General features: G+C 36.0%; 1 protein-coding gene across 1 annotated transcript in view; it reads right to left on the reverse strand.

Moving 5' to 3' along the window:
* Positions 1-521: 521 nt before the first annotated feature.
* The window catches only part of LOC126973113 (uncharacterized), a 56941-nt gene continuing 32648 nt past the window's right edge, over positions 522-24814 (reverse strand). The window contains exon 2 of the mRNA XM_050820256.1: positions 522-2504. Within this exon, the coding sequence (XP_050676213.1) occupies positions 1548-2501 (954 nt within the window). The 5' untranslated portion in view covers positions 2502-2504 and the 3' untranslated portion in view covers positions 522-1547. The remainder of the gene's footprint in view (positions 2505-24814) is intronic.

Consider the following 24814-nt stretch of genomic DNA (forward strand, 5'->3'; position numbering starts at 1 on the left):
AAAAATGACTTTTGTGCTATGTTGCCAGCAAGTTAAAATGATAACTTTAATGGTAGGTAGTTATATGTTAACTATACTTATTCAACATTAATTTATAATAGATCTTCAAAAAATTACAAAAATTAACATACGAAAACAAAACTGATCGTGGCCTTTAAGGGGACTAAGCCCGAGACCTTCCCGTTGAAGTTGAGTTATTCGGACTTTCCCTGATGCATTTTATATTATGTATGTTGAAAGTAGCTTTCAAACTCTCGAAATATTAGGTAAAATCATTTATTTAATTATATTAATTTTAATTCCTTATTTAATTACAATCTCTTCAAAATATTTACATAATTGCATTATTTAACATAAATGTAGGTATTAGGCATGTAAAAGAGAGTTCAACTATTGTGAATTTCGAAGAAGCTTAAATCTAATACCTATAAACTGTAATATATCAATTACAATCTATGTACATAAAATTCAAGATAATGTTCCAAAGAGTAGGTAATTTTACATTTTTGACTAGAATATTATTAAGAGCTATAGCTGATGGCTATAGTATAGTATTGCCAGAAGGAAATGTTATAATATTTTATAAATTACATTAGGTACTAGTTTAAGGAGGTACGTCTTCCTAGGTCACGTATTTAATTAAAGGCACGTGACAGAAGCAGTGTGATGTGATCCGGGCGTATCGTAGCTAGCTACTGCGTGTCCTATTGTGATGAGTTATGTGGGGTCATATGGTCAGATGATGCAGCTAAACAATAAACATTAGAGTTTACAGTTTCTCGTGCCGCCTATAAATAAAATTCATATTATTCTTTGGATACACTTAAAAGGTATTTTTTGGTATAATGAATTCGATCGACGGACCATCGTTATTAATATTTCAATGGTACCTAAATAAACTAAAGTAGTGCTTACAAGTAAGTACATTCAAAAGACTAGAAAAGGAATTGTACAAATTGCTTTTTATAAGCTAACAGAAAAATGGCGGCATATCTATTTTTCATTTAGGTTGTAATTAATATTAATAATAATGCTATAATTAGCATTAGGCGAAAATATAGCTTGCTTATCTTATTGCGTATTATATACACAGGTATATAATACGATTGCGTATTATATACAGATATATATCCAATTAACCACTTTCATAAATAAATCTTAAAATTAAAGTAAATAATTGAAATTTTCAACCACATAAATTAAATATTAAGGAAACAAAATTTTAATCCACATTACATTTAAGTAGGCACGAAGAAGGTGTCAGTGCCTACGCTAGCGTGCGGCTACTAGATTATGTACATACAGGCCGTTCCGAATTAAAAAAAATTGTTTTTTTTTTTTATGATTACGGTTACCCAGTACTTGTGTATTCACTCTTTGTTACCATTGTAGTGCAACGCTCTATAAATAATAATATAAATTTTTGTTTCAATTATGAATTGGTTTCACCGCCGAGTCGTACTTCGAATATAACATCTTAAATTTAATTGCAAAATAGCTGCATGGATCGACTAGAAAACAATAATATATAAATCTAATATTATAAATTAATCTATAATGTCATTTTCATCATCGGATGATTCTGCTTTCGTATCAACATTACTATGGTCATTCTGCTTGTCTCGAGTATGTAAGTCTTCATAAACACGCTTAAGATTTTTCATAATATAAGAAGCATTCTTTGTGCTTCCTCCAGAAACTCGTTTGTCAACTACGTCTGTATTGCCACGAACAGGAACAGAAAAAGCTGATAAATGACGAGGTCTTTGCACAAATTCTTTAGTAAGTCGTTTTTCTAATGGCTCTTCCGAACGCACCTCTGGTATACTCTGTTCCATTTCTTCAGCTGGTCTCTTTCTATCATATATATGACCAGACACACGAAGGTCTATAAAGAAGTTGAGAGGATCAACACCGAATTGTGGATTGTAGATCGGAGGATACCACATAGGAGGAGGGGGTGGAAGAATTAGGTTAGCGGGAACCGCAGGTTCTAGAGTTCTTCCAACGCAAGGCGATGGTTTCGGCAGTTCTTCTGTTCCTACATCCACGTATGTTGATTGACGTTCTGGAGGCCCGGGACTTTCACTGGATTTATGTTGTTCAGGCTTCGGTGACATTCTTCTCGGCAAAGGATCACCTATCCTAGGCTGTTTATCGACAGTCAGTTCTAAAGGAACTTCTGGCCTTGGTTCTTCTTTTTTCTCCTCGTCTTGTTTAGGCCATTCCCTGCGCCAATCGGTTTCGTTTTCAGCAAAATATTTGTGTGCTCGTCGTTTGAATCTTCTTTGGTAATGCGATGGACGACAGCCATGTCGGGCGCTTACGAATGACCGGAGCATTTCGCTAAAGAAGAAAGCGTGGGGTTGAAGGGGCAGAGCGCTGTAGAGGTATGGAGGAGTGGCAGCTAGAAGACGAGACACCAGCTCGGTGTTCCTAATGTCGTGGATTTGTGTTTTTTGTACGCCATTGCTGGGCTTCTCTTCTTGAACTGAGCTCATTTCCTGCAACAAGGGCATATTATATTAAATGCGGTTAAGTTTCTTAGCAGTTATCATAATTATAATTATAAATACTAAAAGTTTTGAGCACTGTAAATGGGAATATAACTTGATTATGCAGACATTCAAATTTAATAGGTATATCGTATATGTTATATCGCAAAACGGTACTGGTACATTATTGAAATATTATTCCATATTCTAGGTTGACATGACCTTATCCATGACAAAGTGTTAAACCTTGGTATGACAGTCCGCGAGTAATTTTTAAAAATAATACTTAGGGATTTTAGTATGAATATTTTTCGTAGTGATTCTAAAATATTTAAGTAATAATATTGTGTATTGTATGTATGAAGTGTACGCACAACAAGAGCGTCGCTTCGAATACAAATTTTGAACTTAATAAGAATTAAAGATTATTTAATTAAATGATAGTTTTATTACTTTGTTAGGTTGATAAAAAGTATCCTTTAAAATTAGTACTAAGCTAAAATACCTTTTAAAGTAATGAAACTAAAATCTTTCTTCTAGTCTCATACTAAGTGTTTAATATCAAAATTTTGGATACTTTTCATTTGATTTTTAAAAAGTTGTTGATTTCATTTTCCTGATTAACGATTAGATAATTTGATATCATGTTAAAGTTTTTTGATATTTGTACTAGTTACGGAATCATCGCCTCGTCAGACTTAACGATTACAACCTGTATCTAGCTAAAGATCCTCAATTCGCTCTTCGCTCATCTCGTACTCTATACTCGGAGTACGAATCTTACATCAAAAATGTCTGTTATCCAAGAATTATTCCTGTGTTTACAGACGAAAAGATTATCTGTGACAAATTTTTACTTCAAGTCATATAACTTATTGCTATTCATATCAACAACGAATACAAAACTAGACACAAATCGAATTCAAATTGAGTCTCGATACACAGTGCCTTAACGTATTCAACCAACGGAAGCAGCTATGATTTTATAGAATGAAATTCATTTGAAATATTCAGTTGATAGTGTATTTTTTTGTTTTAGGCATAAATTGTGGGCTTTTTTATTTATTATGTACCTAATTATTATAATTTAGTTAATATATGCGTAAGTAGGTTGGCAGCTTGTTTTTTTTATTATTATTCCCTTTATTCTATAAATATATGAAAAAATGCCAACTCAACAGCTGGTACAATTCAATATGCCACGACATGCCAGAAATAATTTTTGATCAAATCACAAAATAAGAACAACATTGTGGTATGTGAATTAAATAATATTTATTTTAAATGAAACGTAGTATATATGTATGTGCTAGTATCTTTATATTACTCCTTTTGTTAAATACTCTATGCTCAATCCACACTCTATACCATAGTGTTGTACTTATTCGTCTGTCGGCATCGATTTTTCAGATCAACGCAGTTTTATTGGCTGTATTCGACTGAATACCGTATTCGTATTACGAATGTTTTTTTTTCCAACCATTGCAATGGAACATTTTATAAATCCCTTACGAGAGCTGGGGAGAATTTAGTAAACTAGAATATACGTTTGAATTTTATAATACTTTTAATCTCCAAAATATTAAATAACAAACCTCTTTATTTAAAAATGGAATAATGGATAAATAAGCGAAAAGCCCATCAGATGGGTTCTGGCGATAGAAAAGTTTTGTTAGCCTTGTGTAAATCAGAGCAAGATTATGTTTATTTCTAGTGTTACAGTCGTGAATGTCACTGTTTTTTAAAACAGTCTATATTTTTATACATAAATATTATGTTTTTAAATATGTAATGACATGTTACTGTTAATATGTTGATCTCCTTACATTTATCTCTCATTCACACAGTTTTCCACAAGGAATTGTTTACGTCATCAAAGAGCGATTTACGTCTGCAAATTATGCAATATCATGATTATCCATCAACATATTATGGCAAATCATTTATATAGATCAGAAACAGAAACGGACCAAGAATTGAACCCCGTGGGACACCCATTTCTATGGATGATCCAAGGGCGCAATTTTATATTTTTTTTTATGGAATAGGAGGACAAACGAGCGTACGGGTCACCTGGTACCGCCGCCCACATTCTCTTGCAACACCAGATGAATCACAAGAGCGTTCCCGGCCTTTAAGGAAGGTGTACGCGCTTTTTTTGAAGGTACCCATGTCGTATCGTCCCGGAAACACCGCACAAGGAAGCTCATCCCACAGGATTGTAGTACGTGGAAGAAAGCTCCTTGAAAACCGCACTGTGGAGGACCGCCACACATACAGATGGTGGGGATGATATCCTAATTTGTGGCGTGTCGTGCGAAGGTGGATTTCGGCGGCAGGAATCAGGTTGAACAGCTCTTTGGAACACTCCCCGTGATAAATGCGGTAGAAGACACACAATGAAGCGGGGTCTCTACGCAACGCGAAGTGATCCAGCCGTTTACAGAGCACTGGGTCCCCGACAATTCGAGCTGCTCTGCGTTGCACGCGGTCAAATGGATCGAGCTGATATTGGGGTGCGCCAGACCAGAGATGACAGCAATACTCCAATTGTGTGGCCGGACCTGCGCTTTGTAAAGCGCAAGAATATGGGCCGGCTTGAAGTATTGCCGTGCTCTATTGATGACGCCCAGCTTCTTCGAAGCCAATTTGGCTTTGCCCTCCAGATGGCCACGGAATTTGCAATCGCTCGAGATTTCTAGACCCAGTATTCCGATACTAGGCGAAGCTTTAAGGGAAGTGTTATCGAAGAGCGGTGATACGACAAACGGGGTTTTTTTAGTGGTAAACGCGCAAACTTGAGTCTTCTGGGGGTTAAATTGGACAAGGTTCAATTTAACCATGGACCTCGTATGCGTGTTGGATGGAGTCGTTAAAAAGTGTTCTGCTCGCGGTGTTGGCCGTTCTGGCATTCCAGGCTGGGTGCTTGTAGTTCCAGTCCCCAGCGGCGAGAGTTGCTTTCGGGGAGTTTAGCAACTGTCGCACATCACTGGGAACGAGCCTTCCGTTTACCGGCCTATAAATGGCGAAGTCCTGACCGCTGATCTGGAACTCAACACCGAGGGCTTGTATACTATTCAGATTCACCATCGGGAGCGGTTGGTGAAGCAACCCCCTTCTAACGAGCACGACCAGTCCCCTGTAGGGGCCGCGCTCACTAACTTAATCCTTGCGGTATGTGATGAAGCCTGAGACCCGAAGTGTGTCAGCCCTCGCCAGCAGTGTTTCGCTGATGAGGGCAATGTCTACGTTCTGGTCTCGAAGGAGGTTCTTCAGTAACGGCAGCTTCTTTTTAATTCCTCTGACATTCCAATGTATTATTCTCAGCGGGTTATCCATTTATGAAGTTACGATCTCCATCAATCTGTTCATCCCGCTGAGGATGATTGAAGCCAAATCGTCATCTTCCTTTTGAAGGGCAAGGATGACCGTTTGGAATATCTCCATAGAAGCCTTGATCATCAGGTCCTTCTTGCCCTTCGTTGGCTTCTTTGTGGCCGTGGTTGGAGGCCTTGTTCCGGATCTGGCATCTTTCTGTACAGGTTTCTCATTAGGGCGCTTCTTCTTTTTGACCTTCTTCTTTTTGGCCGCAGCGACCGTGGGTGGGGCTTGGCGCCTGGGTATGGCCTCGTTAGCTGGGGCCATAAGGCTTGTTGCCTCTTTGGGCTGCTCCACCGCTCGAGCGAGCTCCTGGGCTGGCTGGGGCTGCTTGGCCTTTTTCCAGTCTTGGCGATGGGCCCTGCTTTCTTGTTTCTTACTACTTCCTTGAAAACAGGGCATCGGAAGTTGTTTGCGGGGTGAGGGCCTCCGCAATTCGCACAGGTTGCGGGTTCAGAAAGTAAGCGGGGGCATTCCTTCGCCGTGTGTTCCCCACCACATCGCACGCAGGCAAGTAGCCTGTGAAACCCATGCGAGGAGTGGCGAAATTGCTGACACCTGTAGCATTGTGCCGGCCCCCTCTTCGATCTCCAGGCTTCGAATTTTACACCCGGCATACACAGTAGTTCTTTGATTTCACAGATGCCGGGTGTGAGATTTGGCGTCCTCTTCATTATTGCGAAGAAGATACAGCCCGGACGCCCTTGTCTGGCCTGTATCTTCCTCACATATTCTGGCTCGAAGCCGAGCCCGCGCAACTCCTCTTCAATCTCTTCTGGCTCAGTTGTCGCGGGTAGCCCTCTAATTGCGAAGTTCGCACTTTTCTTCGCCGGCAGTGAATAGCTGAACCAAGAGATCCTATCAGTTTTCTCCAATTCTCTGAATGGTTCTATATTCATTTTTATCTGCCGGGGTGAATCTGTACCCTTCCTCAAACGGGCGGGCGTTTGGGACCCTTCCCAACTTTTCTTTGAGTGCACGGAAGTGGTGCACCCAGTTTGGGAGGTTCTCACAAATTAGTGGCGGGAGTCTCTTACTTGCCGGCTGAGGCGTTTTTTGCCCGAGCGTGGCGGTGGTCGATGTCGTGGTTGCTTTTGACCCAGCTGTCGACGGTTGGGGTTGGCTTGCCACACTTGTAGGTGGTGGCGGTGCCGTGACGATGGCAGCGTAAGTCACCGGGACAGTAGGCGTAGGTGTAGCCGTAGCGTCTATTTCGATACTACGTTGGTTACGGTATGTCCGGGGTTCTCTCTGAGCCCTTGGCGTTGCGGCGTACCCCTGCTGGCTCTCGGAAAGGAGTGCAATCGAAGTAGGCATTACACAATGCCTCTTACTTGATTCCACTACCTCCGGGCTCGGCGAGGGGCGTAGTCGACGAGACGCCGTGGTCGGGGGTTCAGGTGCAGTGAGCGGGCTTGAGTCTTGTGTGAGAATTAGTTGTGCACACTCCTGTATCGTCAGTGGCTGACCAATATAACGCTGACGTTCGAAGTGTTCAAGTACAGGCCCGCCCAGCTTAAGGTAATCGTAGAGTGATGCCGTTAGTTTCCCAGAGGCGAGTAAAGAGGCTATCAATACCGTTGTTTTCTCCGCTGGTGTTTTCGGAGACTCTTCCTCTGGGGGCTGGCAGGTGGTTGGGCTGTTGTCGAACCAGGGCAGGCCGACCTCAGCAGTTGTGGTTGCATGAGTCGCGACCGCCGTGTTTGGTCGCGAGTAGGAAGTCGCACGAGGTCGCTCCGCACGCGACATGGATGACGCGCGGCTTCTTACGATCGCGCACGGCACATGAGTATAGGGCGGGGCATCGGTCGGTGCGCGGACAGCGGTTGTGGTTGTCGCACTGTTCTCTGTCACGCGTAAAGCGTCGGGCTCGGTCGTGGTCGGTGTAGCGCTGGTCGCGGTCGTTGGCAGAGCCCGATGCGCTAGCAGGGCGCGGGTTGCGGGTGTTGTTTTTGTTTGACTCTGAGAAGGGCCTTTGGAGTCGTGCTCCATGATGAGAAGTTATGCGCGTAACATGGAGCTGGGGAAATCTCACAGACTGTTCTACGCCTGCCGCAATTTCCCCCCAAACCGCCTTTCACCGGGGATCCCGCTGGTGGGAAGCCGGTTACTCAGCGAAGTGAGAGAAGTTGCCAATAAGCGAGTTTCTAAAGTGTGTGGCAATCCCCGCGGTAATTAATAAATCAACAAAAGTCAAAACAAACTACCGGCAAATCTTATAGAACTCTTTACACAAAAAGTCACTTCATAAGATTCTTTTTTTATTATTTCGCTGCAGAGCACATAAATTACAAAGAACATGAGTGTACACGATGAGCATGGTCAATCCTCAAACCTATGACATATAAGGCGGTCCAGACCTCCCTATTCTCGACAAACAAACGTCAGCGACGACTAACTTGACGGCAGAGTCATCTAGCGGCGTCGGGAGTAAATGTCGCTCATGCTGATAGTTGTATGCACGGTGAGGTGGCAGCAGGACTCGTAGCGCCATCTAGGTGCAGGTAGGCCGTAACTATGTTATGTGATCAATATTGTGTTACAGTTTAAAATTTTTTTACTGAAAACAGGCAATACAGAAATAGGTCTAAAATTTGAGAGATCACTCAAATTTTATATACTTCCTGATTTAAAAACAGGTATTAATATAATAATTAAATAATGATTGTATACTTAGTCGTCAGCGGGTTTTGTATCACAGTTAATTATAATAATTATAAAGGCATGATCTTCTCATATGATATTCGTATCGATACGTTTCAATATACTGCTGATCACGGTCAAGATACAAGGCGACCAAGAGTTCAAATATTATTTTATTATAGGTCCTTGCTTTGTGTGCAAATTTTAAACAAAATGGAACGTGTTGAAGTTGATGAAATCAGTTTCGAAGATTCCGTTACTAACATTATTGGATTCGTATCGCTATGTAATATTAAGCGTAGGTTCAATAATGGTAAGTCATCTTGCAGAATCTACTAATACTTCAAATTAATATCACATACTTGATTTTATACCTACTTGGGTTAGTTTCGTTGAGTTTTTGAAAGCAAAATAAATTCGAATGTTCTTCAATCATGAGTGACGTCGCTATTATCAAAATATCCCACATTGATGCGAATTAAATGTCACATTACCATATCACTGAACGAGTTTCAAGTGAAAACGATACAGTGGATCTGTGACAATAGCACAGAGTGGGGGCCGTGGGGAGTTGGGGTGGCGAGTACAATAATCTGTGGCACGGTCTGCGGCGTGTGTCTATTCAAACAGCGCACGGAGCGGTTAAATCTTACGTACGAATTACCGCTGGCAAATATGACGCCCTCGTTGAGAGAGTTTACAATGTTTTTCTGTTTTTAAACATAACGAATTCTAATTTTGTGGTGTTAGGTAATTTTTTCTTGAATCTTGGCTTGGCGATTAATGCATTATAAAAAAAAGGATTGTGTGGTTTTATGAAACCACGGTAAAAGTGAAACTTTTTTTCACATTATAGACATTTAAGTAAACATTTTTGGAATAATATTCCATAAAGGGTATAAAAATCGCTTTAACAATCTTAATTTTATGCTTGGAAAATTGGAATGATAATGGGAAATAATAAAAGTAGACTAAGTCTCCAACTAATATTTTTATTGAACTCTGTGTCTTAGCCCTGGTTAAAAATATTGATTGAAAAGGATTAAAAATGATGAAATTTGAATACTTTTGAATACTTCCAATTCTTTTTCATGTATATAAAGATATACAGTTTACATGGGGTGACTGATTCCCAATACTTTTCAATCAATATTTTTAATCAGGGAGAGTACGACATACATAATACTTAGCAATTATTTAGATTATATATTAAAAACAAACAAAATAGCGTGGAGCACTGGCACAAATGAGTAATAGTCTATACACTACACGGTCAGCTGCTGTTGCGAACTATAGGTTCCGCCTGACCGTCACGCGACATGCAACACACAGACGAAAAAGTTGGAGACGATGTAATAAAAGTTTCAGTTTAAAAGTGTATTTATTTTGTACTCCTCGTGCTATTTTACGTTTGTAGAAACAACAATATTGTAATGACGAAGGTGTTACCAATGAAAATATAATTATACCGCATTATTTAGTTAAAAATAACTTTTATTTACATATCATATAATTATTTTTATACAGGTAAGTACCTACCTTGAAATTATTTCTTTTATTTTACAATTAATTGAAATTTATTTATTTCTCGTCTATTGGTTGTTTTTCAGTAAACTTATTATTACATGTTACAAGCATAGAGTTTTTGTGTTACACTCGAGTACCTGCCTAATGTATACGCGCTGTCCCCCGTATGATAGTATATAGTTTGATGCTCTATTACTGTGTAGGTATATATTACACATATATTATGAGGATATTATAAATAGATTATTTTAATTTTAGTAATTAATTAATTCTAAACATATTTTTTCAAATTGAAAGAAGTCATTTTGAAAGATTTTTAAAAGAAGAATAAGGGTTGACACATAGGTTTTATGTGAATTGTACCTGGCCGGATGTAATCTCCCAATGTATAACTGGCCGCTAGGCCACATTAGTACACGCAGACATACAAAATATAATACTAGCGTATAATATAGACGAATAAAAGGTAGAAGAAAGAAGAACATCTCTAACGGACATACAGCAAGATAGAGACGGAAAGCGAATATATTGTTACTGTAACCGAGTTGTATTGACAAGTCGTAAACAGTGAGCCACGCTTGAGATTAGTATTACTCCTTATTTTTTTTTTATATTAAGCCATTAGCTAACGCACACATTGACAAATTGACGGCTGTCGGGTCGTTTATACGATAGTATATTATAAGTCTATGTTTGTAACCTACAATTTTTTTGTTGGTACGTAATAAATGACACACTTTCGGCCCAGTTGTCATATCAATACCAAGGTATTTCCGAGAAGGTGTATGTAGCCTTTAACAAGTATAAGAAATTTTTATACAGTGTGGCGCTATACTGGCGACATTAAATGAACACACAGGTAGAGCTACTTAAGATTTATCATAGAATATAAATTAAAAAAAAAAACACATAAATAAACCAATCTTAAATAACATCATTTAGGAACACCCTGTAAGTAATCTAGTAGCCGCGATCTAGCGTACGCTTCTTCCACGGCGCGCCGTAGCCGTCACAACTAGGTGAGTAGCGCCCACGTAAGGCTGTGTGTTTGTCTGTGCGTTTGTGCAAGGAATTTTAATATATAAATTTTTATGTGTGTCTGGGCGTAGCAGTAGTTTCTACGTAAATGAATGTGTGCACGCTATACTAAAAACCGGTTAAGCCGATTTGAATGCGATTTTCACCGATTTTTTTTATGGTATGCTCTCCACATATTAAGTTTTTGTTTCTTTCCAATACCAATATACAATAAATTTATGTTAGAAACGCTTCATCGCATCGGCTTTAATTTCTGAAGTCTAAATCTGATCTAATTTTAATTTTCGACCTTTTAGCATAAAACATTTGGAATATCTTGTATATTATAATCTTATTATTATTTAAATTTCCTTTCATAAAAACTATCCATCTATAAATTCCTGTACAGCAGCAATATGGTTTCATCATATTCGAATCTCTGCTACTTAGTGCTGGGCGCTGGGCCCGGAGCAAATTCTGTCAAGGTCTTGGCCCTTGGTTTACTCTGAGATTAAAGTCGAAAATTAAGTATTGTCTATGGTAGCGATAGGTGGTAGGATTCGTGCAGTGTTGCCAACCATGGGAAATTAAAAAGCAGCAAATCAAACTTGAAGAAGCAGCAGAAAACAGTGAAATGGTGGCAATTTCGAAACATTAAACTTTAGCAATATATTACCTACTGTTTCATATGTGGACGTGTCCACAAACGTGTCAATACTAAAATAAGTATAAGCTTATAAAGGAAAACAAAAAGTAATTAGAACTATTTATTGTCACGTCATTATTATCAAATTCCCTATCTTCAACATTTTCTACCGCTTTTTTACGTTACATTAGTACGTAGTATGTACATAAATTTCACTCAAAGACTGCTGAGGTGGAGATGGACATGTGAGGCCCTGTTTTATTTGGGTTCTGTAGCGATCGTTACTCTTGCTACGTGGTTACCCCGGCACTGCTGCTACTGAGTACTGGATATGAATTTCTTGACAGAAAGTTGCAGTTGAAAATTTGTTTAGCCGCCTCGGGCACCTTTTGGAAGGGGATAATCTTATGAGATTGAGAGAAGATGCTCATGACTGGCGCATGCAAATAAAAAAATAATTAAAAAATTATATAGTTAGACACTTTTAGGATGGGTGAAAACTTTTGAGTTTGTGTCACAGAAATGCTTAAAGCAGTATATCTGTAGCTATACAGCTGACGTATTATGCAACATTAGTGCTGTGTATATCTTATATGTGAAATTGAATAGATTTAGTGAAAAGTTCAATGCGCATGTGTAGTCTTTTTGTTTAATTAATATATTATTGAACATAAGTTTTAAAAATAAGCTGAAATTAATACCTAATTTGATTGATAAATATTATGACAAATATTTAAAATTTTAATAATAAAAGTTGTAAGTTTTCATTCCTATCGGCTCCGTTGTAAGATTTTCATTCATTACCAGACCTTTACTTTACTCTCCCAGACAAGAGAGTCCATGATCTTGCCGGCAGAACTACTTGCATTCTATTGCTCAGGTTTTGAGATGGTTTGAGATGATGGACTATTACAAGTCATATACTATGCTGTAATTTTGTTTTTGAGTTACAATTGAGAAGCCACGTTTCATCATGTAAGCGATCTTCTCTTCTTCCCACAAGCACACAGCCGGTCCGAGGTTCAAGTCTCCTTAAGACGCCCCGTGACTGTTGTTGAGTAGTGTTTGCGGCCTCCACGGCCTACGTCCTATACTTTACACCCGAGCCCGACGTATGTACCCCATTTCGGAGTCTAAATACGTAAATTCAAAGTGCAACTGTTTATTACGGTGGATAAGCGAAATGGATGCAAGCATAGCCTTGGGTGACCTATCTATAATAAAATCCCTACTATGTTTGAAATAATAAAGGTACATATAGTTGTAGATTAAATAGTGTTCTTATAGCAAACCATTTTAACAACATGTCCATTTATCCAAGTAACTGATGAAAAAAAGGTTTAACACAGACGTATTGTAAACATATCAAAGGTCTCAAACAATATAGACATAATATAGCGCCCGTAATAAATTTTGCACGCATTTTTACCGCTAAATATGATTGTGGAGGTGTTTCGCGCGGCAGCGAACGTTAATTTCCATATTAAAACCGTCACAAAGGAAGCAGATTCAAAAACGTCTCTCGTGGTTAAGAGAATAATGGATGTACAAATGACGGATGTGCTAAAAGTTGTTGATTATTTATCGAATAAGTGACATTATTACAACTTATAGTCTTTTACTAAGGGAGTCTCACATTTAAATAAAATAATATATATGTACTGCCTTTTTGGAAGAATTAAGACACGTGTACTGGCTTGTACTATTAGATAGTAAAAGATGTTTTAATGAGAAATAATGTAAAAGAGAAGCAAGAACTGATTGTAAGTGATACTCTGCAGCTCCATTACATTGCAGTGCCGCTCAGGATAATTCTTGATTGAACCCAAAATCCTTGGCAGCATCGCAATTGTGCTCGTCACACAAACGATCTTAATTTCACTCGTTCCAGATTTCGGCGAGTCAACAGCTCCTGAGGATGTCGAACTGGTTACAGCAGAGTTTTACGGTACCGACTAAACCGTTCGGTCGAACCCGAATCAGGGGCGATTCTTCGGTGGAGGCCGCGTATAACCTAACTAACTCTGTGGATCCTTACCTGTAGACTTACAAATCTTAGCGGAATTGAAACATAAGAAAACTTATAAATCGTGGATAATTTCTATAAGTCAATAAAATTTCTTAGACTATTGATATATTATAATTATTATATTATTTGTTTATGCCGGGAAACATATTAAAATACCTAATACGAAAGTCTCCTTTTGGATAATGTTTAATGATTGCCACATCCAATATTATCGCATCGTGTAAGCCACAAACAATATTGCGCTCAGATACGGCGGGGTATGATAATCGCGTCAAAACGCACGTGAAGTGCCCCCCTCGTGGGCGGAGGGGGTTGCTAAGCCGGTGACAGCTTTAAAACGTACCCGATTATCCGACTGAGTGTTCTTTACCCAGACAATTGGTGGAAACATTGTGAATCAAACACCTATTCATAATACACTGATGCCTTACTTTTCCTATTGAACGCAAAACGAGAAATAATATTAGATCATTTTGATATTATTGTAGTTTTTCATTTAGCACGTTTTAAATATATTCGTTAGTTCAGTCGTTACTTTTCATCATTAGTTTTACTACAATGCATTTAACGTGAAATCATAATTCGTTTACAGCTTTGGGAGATTCCAGTCGTCATTAGATGCAGCATCAATCATCAATAGGTACATAATTAATGATGATTATAATAAGTTTATCAAGCTCTAAGGACTAGAAAAATTGACAAATCGAAGCCGAAAATAGCATTTCAGATATGTCGTATGTCTACTATAACTTATTAGAAAATAAAATGTTTCCGGTGGGATCGAACCAGCTAACGAACAATAAATCGTATCAAAATATTTACTTGATCGTGCATAATGTTAGTAATGTACTAAGAATGATGCCTTAGAAATTCATTTAAGTAAGATCATTTATACGTCTAACTACACTGTGATAACTGTGAAAAAATCGAAATAAATTGAGATTGACTGTTAACCTCTATTTTAAACAATGCACGCATACTAACAAAAATGGACAAACAAATCGACAGCGTAAGACACACGCTTGTCACGCACACTAAAGTAATAAATCTGGCCTGTTTTCAGCAGTTAGGTCTATGTAGACGTATAACGGCCGTTTCCAGTATACTATCTACAGATAGAGATAAATTAGTACCTTCTACTGTCAGTAATTAGCTGTCAATAATCTGAAACTGTCCTAATATACCCGATAAGTTATTCTTATCGCCTTATATTGGACCGCGTGAATTGCAATTTCCATACAAACTTTATATCGCTGGTAGACAATACGTCGTCCCATTGACAGACAGCGTGAATGGATAAGGTGAGTTACCGTCGATAAGTTTATTGTGACAGAGAAGTCAACGATAATTAAAATTTTTATCTCAAGTAAGAGATAGACTGAATATTGGGAACGGCCGTTAGTTATCTAAGCATAAAAAGCAACGCAATTAATGTAAATATTGTTGAAAATATCAACATCAACCAACCAATCAATGTTAGGTTTTATTTGCTATCGCGAGACAAATCAATGAAACAAACCGGCGTATTTGAATATTTTTATTTACATAAAAATTTTATTTTACTAATTGTGAATGAGTAGATTTCTACCGTCTAGTAGTAGTCTATTAGTACCGTCTTCTACTACAAGAATAAACTATACATTTGCAATTAAATCATTTGCAATTTGCATTTTCAATCAAAATATGTTCGGAATGCTGTTGGGTCCAACTCGCTCTTATCCGGGTTTGTTAACTTGTCTGACACACGGTCGTATGTCTAGGTGGGGTCATCATTTAACAGATTCAATAATCATCACAATTTCCTCATAGAACAATGTTTTATGGTGAACTGAAAACAGGAAGGTAACATGGCACAATGTTCAACATTATCAGATAAGCGATGTGAATCCGATGAATTTTGGTAATTTCCTGAACAGATCATTGATACTGTTCAGGAAGTAAGATAAACAAATAATCAATATACATACTTATTGTAAGCATCGTAGATTACTAACGACCGTTCCCAATATTCAGTCATAATCTCCGGTTGTGGCTTAATTGAGATAAAAATCGTAACTATCGCTATCGTTGACATTTATGTTTCAATAAACTTTTCGAGGGTAACTCACCTTATCTGTACACGCTGCCTGTCAATGGGAGGACGTATAGCTTACCAGCGATAGAAGTTTGTATGGAAATTGTAATTCACGCGTCCCAATATAAGGCGATAAGAAAGACTTTTCGGGGATATTGGGACAGCTAAGGCTATCTCAAGTAGGCCACAACCGGATATTGACAGAATATTGGGAACGGGCGTAAGTCTATATACTTACATAAATGTTGCAAATATTACTAAGTCTACATAAATGTTACAAATATTACTAAGTCTACATAAATGTTACAAATATTACTAAGTCTACATAAATGTTACAAATATTACTAAGTCTACATAAATGTTACAAATATTATTAAGTCTACATAAATGTTACAAATATTACTAAGTCTACATAAATGTTACAAATATTACTAAGTCTACATAAATGTTACAAATATTACTAAGTCTACATAAATGTTACAAATATTACTAAGTCTACATAAATGTTACAAATATTACTAAGTCTACATAAATGTTACAAATATAACTAAGTCTACATAAATGTTACAAATATTATTAAGTCTAAATAAATGTTACAAATATTGCTAAGTCTACATAAATGTTACAAATATTACTAACTCTACATGTCTGTCAACTGTCAACGTCAACGATGTTTTCACAGCTGTTACAGTCTATCTAGACATATAAATGATCTGCGTTTTGAACCATAGGTCAAATTATTATGAAATTTTGTATGTAAGTATGTGTGTGACAGCATTGTAATACCAAGTTATATTGATACACACACCCACATGTTACATTGGTAAGTGGTAACTGCGGACTAAGTCGCGGGTAATAGCTAGTAAATATGTGAAAACTAATCTGGGAACTTATACCAACTCCGAAAGTTAGTAAGTTCATATGAATCCACGTCAAGTTCAGTAAGTTATATTCATTAATATCACATCCCAACACCCCCCAACTACACAAATCTCTTAATTACGTACACTTCAGGGATATCGTGAAGACGCCGCCGTTTTCAAAGACGCACCAACGAGTAACGAGCCTTGCTTTCTAATTAATTAATATTACGCTCTTATTAATTAAGAATTACTGATCGGCTTTACAAATAAACAATATAGTATAAAGTTTTACTTGAGAATAAAACAGATTATTCAAAATGTTTACAAATAGACATTTTGCCTTAGGTTAAGGATCGGTCTCCGCTGCTCTCCAACTAGATACCGCAGGCGTAATAGAACAATGTGCGACGTTGACGTGCCATTGCTGAAACTAAAATGCTAGGTTACGTAGTAAAACTTTGTAAAAATAATACTACAAGAAATAAGAAAGACACTAGGATCACATTCATCAGTGAGTATTTTGTATTTTATTAATTTCAATGTAAAATAATACGAAGCGTATGTTACAAAATTTAAAAGATGCCATTGAGTGTCAAGATGCCACGCACACAACTCACAAGCTTCGAATAGTTGCCGTAATTTTATTATATTTTACAATGACATTCTATACATATGGACATATCATTCGCAGTCTGATAACGGAACGGCAAAAGTGTGCTTAAAGACAATCTAAGCACACTCTTCTCCTTAGTCGTGTGTCAACAGTGTGTCAATCAACAAGCCTAACAGTGCTATAAAAAGTGCTAAAATAATACATTTACGACTCAAAAAAAAAGATGTTGTGACTTATCATCGGAAAGGTTACTGTATATATATATAAGATTGATATCAAAAAGCTTAAGTAATTTAAAAAAAACGAATATTTTTTCATTAAATATGGTACAATTATTGACAAGATCCGCTTGTCAGAATGGGACAGATGAAAGGACACAGTCAGAAATGAAAACAATAAAGTCGCTCTTTTTAACCGACTTTAAAAAAGGAGGAGATTCTCAATTCGTCGGTATTTTTTTTTTATTTGTTACCTCAGAACTTCCGACTGGGTGAAACGATTTTGATAATTCTTTTTTAGTTGAAAGCTGGTGCTTGGTCGAAAACCATAAATTTGCTATAAGTATGTGCGCAACCAATTAACGAATAACTCAATATCGTGCCAACCGATTTGGATAATTCAATTTTTTATTGGAAACGATATACTTCAAAGGTAGTTTGGTGATAGTTTGGTTAGGTTGTGCTTATGGGATCCATGACAAAGTAATGGAACTCTTCAATTCTTAGGAGCAAATTAACGATACTCGGTCGAATCTTTTTTATTCCAGCCGGATATTTAAGTCATCTACCATAACATAGTTACGGTCAAGTAATTGTCGTAGTAAAATATGATGATACTTAACTAATTACAGTAAGTAATGCGATCTGTGGCAGAATTTCAAACAGTCTGTAATAATATTGCAATGCGCTTACGTTCATTGCTGCATTGCAAAATTTAGTAGATCTACACAAATTTAGAAAAATTTTTGGGTAGTATAGTTAAAATTCACAAAAAGTCCAAAAATAAAAAAAAAATAAGAAAACAACAACCGACTTCAAAAACACTATTCCAAAACAATACATTTACCTAATATGCACTAAAAAGTATAAAAAATAATTGCGTATTTTTATTCTATCTAATTAAAAAATCTTATTCTAGTAACGATTATTCTTATTTTTGGAGTTGGTGTGAGCCAAGGTAGATTTGTAACTACATACATAGTTATTGGTGAGATGTGCTTGAGTCACACACGCGACGTGAGGAGGAAAAAGGCTAGAGCGGGGCCGCGGCAGGAGGACACTGATTCTAAAATAACAATAATCGTTCCTAGAATTAGATTTTTTAATTAGATAGAATAAAAATACGCAATTAATTATTAATTTTATACAATTACGCAATTATTATTTATACTTTTAAGTGCATATTATATCTATTGTTTTGGAATAGTGTTTTTGAAGTCGGTTGTTTTTTGTTAAAATGTTTTTTAAAGGCCTAGTGAACAATGGTTAGTAATATTGTATTTTGTGTAATGTGAACGGCTTACAAGAACGAAAAAAATTTAATTTATTTACATCGTAAATAAATTGTAAAAGCTCATATTTTTCAGCTTTCCCGTACACCGAGATAATGAAAGAGCTGGCACAGCAAGCTGACAAATGGCACCAGTTGGTTGCAAGAGAGAGTTGTGAAGAAATTTGCAGACCATATAAGCATATTTATATTTCACCACAAAAGTATTCAAGTTTTCTGGATTTAACCACATTTAAAATTTGACAAAACCTGTCATGCAAATATATTATGTTGATGTTCGCTTACACTAATATACCAAAAAGATACCCTGGAAAAGATATCTAAGTCTTAAAGACAAATTTTATTTAATTCAAGGAACCTAACATTTAAATAACTAGTTTAACTAATTATTTTATGTGAATAAAAATATTATTTTTGATTATTAGTTTCTCTCATTAAAGGTTACCTTAACTTATTAAATCCAACTCCCTTTAGAACGTAAAGAAGTAACAAATATAAACACAAGCCAATAAATAAACATTCCCCTCTAGAATATGAAAGAGATTTTTGATTAAAAATGTAAAAAACCTCCGACTGAACAGATCTTGATCGGAAAATAGGGGCAGACTGACGAACGTAAAACTTATGGCAACCCTCTTTTTCGTCTGGGTTTAAAAAAATACCTAACTGCTACTCCATTGATGTCACTGTCCAAATCGGGTTCGAAATTCAAAATACGCAGCTGAAACTGAAATAGTGTTTACATTGCTGCCTATGGACCAATCATATTTAAAAAAAAACTGGAGTAAACGCAGATATGTATAAACATAGCAGTCGAAGCTTATTATGGTGTCATTTGTGGCATGTGACATATTTCGGCTTTGATTTTGTATGAGGTGCATTGTCTATATGTATAGAATGTCATTGATATTTTATTTTAAAAAAGCTATTGTTCTTAGGTAGTGCGTTATCGCAGCGGAGAATAATCCCAAATGTAAGCATTTTGCGATTGCCTTATTCGGACGTATAACGTTTCCCGCGCTTATTTTCAATGCTACTTGACATTCGGAAAACTTCAGAATAATCATTATATCAATGTATGACAGTGTTGACAGCGATATAAATAGTCAATATTTTGCATATACTTGGCTTATTCTCCGGTATAACTTTATGCCAAGTTTTTTTGTAAGGCCGATGCGGCCTGTTCCTTACTTGTTTTATTCAATCATTATGAAATCTTCACGTTGTCAGGGGTACAAATAGGGACATATAAGGTGCATCTTCTTCTTATTATTATTTTGTGGTTGTACAAAAAGTGCTCAAAGCGCTCAATGTTATCACTACAAAAAGAGCGTCCCAACAACGATTTATAAATCCGAAAACACTGATTCCTCTACGTTACACAATAGGATAGGCGGTGATGATCACTTAAAATCAGGTGAAGTATACTCTCGTTTCTCCTCTATAAAAAAAACAGAAAGTCTTGATACTGCGAGACAGAGAAGTCACTCCAACCTAAAGTGGGAAAAGTCTAAAAAGAATAAGAGATAATAACCCGTTTGGAAAATGGCAAATAATTAATATGTTAAAATTTTTCCAAGTTATAAGAACGTCAAAAGCTTCTCTTGTGCTCCACGTTGAAGCATATTTTCCCTCAATATTTATGAGTTTCGGTCGCGTTTTATTTTCATTTCATTTTCCGCCGCGCACAGCCTAATAAAAGCGTTATCGTATCTCTATACAAAAGCAACTGTCGTCAGGTTCCATCAAAGCAAGAACGAAGATGTATAAAATAATGGATGAGATTTATTTGTATTTTTTAAAACACAAGAAGGAACTATTTTCCATGTTAGCTATCATCATTGAATGGTTAAACAGAAAAATTATTTTTATATTCATTCAGCAAGAAATATCTGTTCTAAAGTTTTTATAAAGAACTATAATTATGTGTGTGTTTCAACAAGACAATAATATGTTTCGACAGTAAGAAGATAATATAATAATATACAATAATAAAATACTTCTAATATGTGAATTCAGCTTAAATATTATTTAGTATTATTAGGGCAAAAGATGCTTTGAGTCATGCGCGATGAAGTAAAAAGAAACAGCTGGATCTTTGTTGGTTAAAGCGGCGTCGTGGAGCGGCTGTTTTCTTCTCTAAAATAATATAATATAATAATAATAAACTTTATTAAAATATGGTCCATGCGTCATGCTCGTGAATGGTAGCAAGTAGCATCTTGGTTTTATTTAAACTGTGGTAGAGTTTAGTAAAAATAAACCAGCTGTGTTGTATTTCGCCACCATAAATATCATTACAAAAATAATTTCTTAATTAATTACATTGATAAATAATAATCAACTTATTAAATATGTATGTGCCGCGAACTTTGACTCAAGTTGAATCTAAAGCGGCAAGTTGGCCGAAGAGAATAAAAACCTTATATAGATAGTTATAACCATTTAGGACTTTAAATTTTATACTAATATGAAACAAACACAGCATGATTTCACTTAGTTCATAACGTTTACAACATAATGCCATATCCATTAATTCCGCTTCGAAGTTTAATGTTACAGCATTGAAGCTGGGTTTCTTTGTACCTACTGCACGGCTACGAGTATACAATCCGGAACGCACAGATTTCATGTTCCACGTAATGGATTCAAATTACATTTGGTTTTTAAATTTTCGCTTTACTTATTGTGCATTTCGTATTCACAGTAGTTTTGCTATTAGTGTGTGGTAAGAATGCATTATTATTGTGTTTTTAAATTTAAAACAAAATGTAATCTACAGACATTGCACTTGAACTTACTTGATGCTAAATATTATTATGCCACTAACTATCCGCCTAAATGTGAATAATAATTACACTGAAATATGAATATTTGTTGTAAAAGCTTACATTATTCGTACATAATGATAATTTATTTAAAACTAGCTGATGATCGGTGTGCTTCACTTTACCGAAACAAATGCGTACTCTAAAGAACAATGGCGAAGTTTCATACTACAAAATATTTGAAATTGACTGGTAGCGTCTCAAGAACTGACGTATACTAATTAATTCACTATAATTTTCTGAATCTACTGATATTATTAATTTTTAATTTGGAACCGGGATAATGGAGAAATAAATGATTATATTGTTTGAGTTTTTAGGTTAGGTTTTTCTTTTTATTACTTTAGCGTTCTAACTATAATTTATACTTATCTATTATATTCCAACTAACATGTTCCAACAACAACAACACTGAATAACACCAATTCCAAAAATCTTTAAGAATAGGAACTAGCAGGCAAATAGTTAATATTAATTAATACCTTATTACTAAACTGTCTACGGTTAACAACTCTGAGTATTATATTATGATAAAATGGAAACTTGGTGCAATGGTAATAACAGTTTATTTTCAACAAACCAGAGAGAGGATTTATAAAAGGGAAGTCAAATGGACAATCCATATTCGTAGATAGGTACTTCTAAAGTGTACCTAACCAACACCCGATTTTATGGCTCTGGTCGACTTTTAAACTAAGTACTTCCATTTTTATAATCATAAAAATCTGGTAAAATAAGTACCTAGTTTTTTAATGTCTTTTTCTCAATCCAATATCTTATTTTATAGAAGCAGGTAGCAGTAAATGAAACAAGCAAAAGATTCTATTTTATGTTTAATATTATATAAACAGAGTACGTTAGACCAAATCGTGGGGCAAATCATAGTCCGGTAATAGAGCGGAGAGCAGAAGTAGTTCAAAATGAGGTTCAGAGTTTAAAACGAGAGAAAGATATTATTCGAGTCCAAAAACAAGCCAGGTAAAGTAGAAACTACTTATTAAAATAAAGAAAGCACAAAACTACACAACCGCGGTAACTATAATTGATAGGTAGGTATTATTAGTATTAGGTAGATCATAGGTGACAGGTGTAGAAACTCATTGATCATTCGCTCATCGCTGTCAGTCATATTGACAGATAGCTTTCCTTGATGTTACCTAAAATGGATACGATTTCATAGTTGTGACACTTATAAATATGTCATATGCTCGCTTATTGTATATTTTGTTCTTAGTATATGTATTGTTGAGTTATGAAACTAAGAAGTGTGGTTGCAATTTGATGTTATTTGTTAAATTAGATAGTAATATTATGTATAATTTGCTAACGTACCAATTAATAATTATATGTGCTCGCTTATTATATTTGTACGTAGTGATATTGTTGGCTTATGAAACTATAAGGTCTCTTTGAATTTTGATCTGTTGTGTGGTAATAGATACTTATTTTTATGGAATTTATGTACATATTATTATGTACATAAGTTCCATAAAAGTGAGTCTATTCCTTGTAACCAATATAGTACGTTTTAGTGTTTGTTTCACATCGTTTGAATTGTTATTCAGTCAAATAATGCTTTTGTTTATAAATGGCTACTTCTCATATAAGTGATATAAATTACCTCAATATTTACTATAAAAATACAAGGGGTTTACGCACTAAAACAAATGTCTTCAAACGCAATGTAACCTTATTTGATTATGATGTAATTGTATTGACTGAAACTTGGCTGTAAGACGGAATCACAGATGCCGAGCTTTTTGACAATCGGTATATGGTGTGGCGTCGGGATCGTAATTACGTTACTACTGGTCTAAGTCGAGGGGGGGAGTGCTCATTGCAACTCGTAGATCACTTTCAGTGATACCAAAGCCATACTATAACTCTAGTGCTGAAGATTTTTGGGTGACAGTTACTATTAACTGTCATAGAACTAAACTCCTGACTAATCTGCACATATGCGTTATCTATCTATGTGCTGAAAACCAGGGTTACTCCTCCTCACAGCAGCTACATAATTTCCTAAGCCGAACGCAGGATATAATAATCGAGAATCCTACTGATAAATTTCTTATAATCGGTGATTTTAATATGAGCAATATAATATGGAATCTCTGTAATGACAGTGATGAATCATTTAGCGCTTGTAATTGTCAATCACAGGATGAAATTTTTTTCACGGATGAATTGGCATTTCTTGGTCTGAAGCAATTCAATGGAATCCGAAATATTTACAATAAAACTCTAGATTTAGTGCTGTCCAATGGCTTGGTGACAGTCAGTGATGTTAGTAATGATGCGCTTGTTCCTATTGACGCCCACCATGGAGCCTTATCTTTGATAGTTAAATTCACCGCGAAAAGTATTCTCAAGTCGTCCCCTAAGCGTAGATACATGTTTAACTGCGGTGATTATGAGGCCATTAATGCTGAAATACAAAGCATTAATTGGCATGGCGTTCTGTCGGATTTATCCCTTGATGAGTCGGTCACATTTTTCTATGAGTTTTTTGAAAAATTGAAAACAAGATATATACCATCTAAATTTATTAAACCTAATCACTATCCAGTGTGGTACTCTATCCATCTTAAAAAAGCTATTAAAGAAAAATATAAATATTTACGTAAATACAATACTTATGGTAATATGTCGGATATGGTTTCTTATAAAATAATACGTGCGAGAATAAAAAATCTTGAAAAATCCTGTTACAATAACTATATACGTTCTATTGAAAATTCTATAAACCTGAATCCAAAATACTTTTGGTCGTATATGAAGTCTAAACAAAATCTGAACTCTATGCCTAGTTGCATGTACCTTGCTGACAAAACCTTCAATACCGGCACCACTATTTGTAATGCCTTTTCTGATTTTTTTTGTAATAACTTTACCGATCCTCCGGTCAATAAAATTGTCATCTCTTTATCATCACTACCAGTGTGTGATATCTCGCAAATACACGTAGACGTTACTAAAGTAAAGAAACTACTCCATGGTATTGACCCATCAAAATCCGATGGTCCGGATCATTTACCTGGAATATTCTTAGTGAAATGTTCTGATTCCATATGTGTACCCATTACTATTTTATTCAACAAATCTCTCTATGCGGGTGTAATGCCAGATTTATGGAAAATGGCTTATATTACTCCAGTGCATAAAAAGGGGGCTAAGACTAATATATCAAAT

Source organism: Leptidea sinapis, chromosome 28 (genome assembly GCF_905404315.1).
Source record: "Leptidea sinapis chromosome 28, ilLepSina1.1, whole genome shotgun sequence".
Classification (NCBI taxonomy): Eukaryota; Metazoa; Arthropoda; class Insecta; order Lepidoptera; family Pieridae; genus Leptidea; species Leptidea sinapis.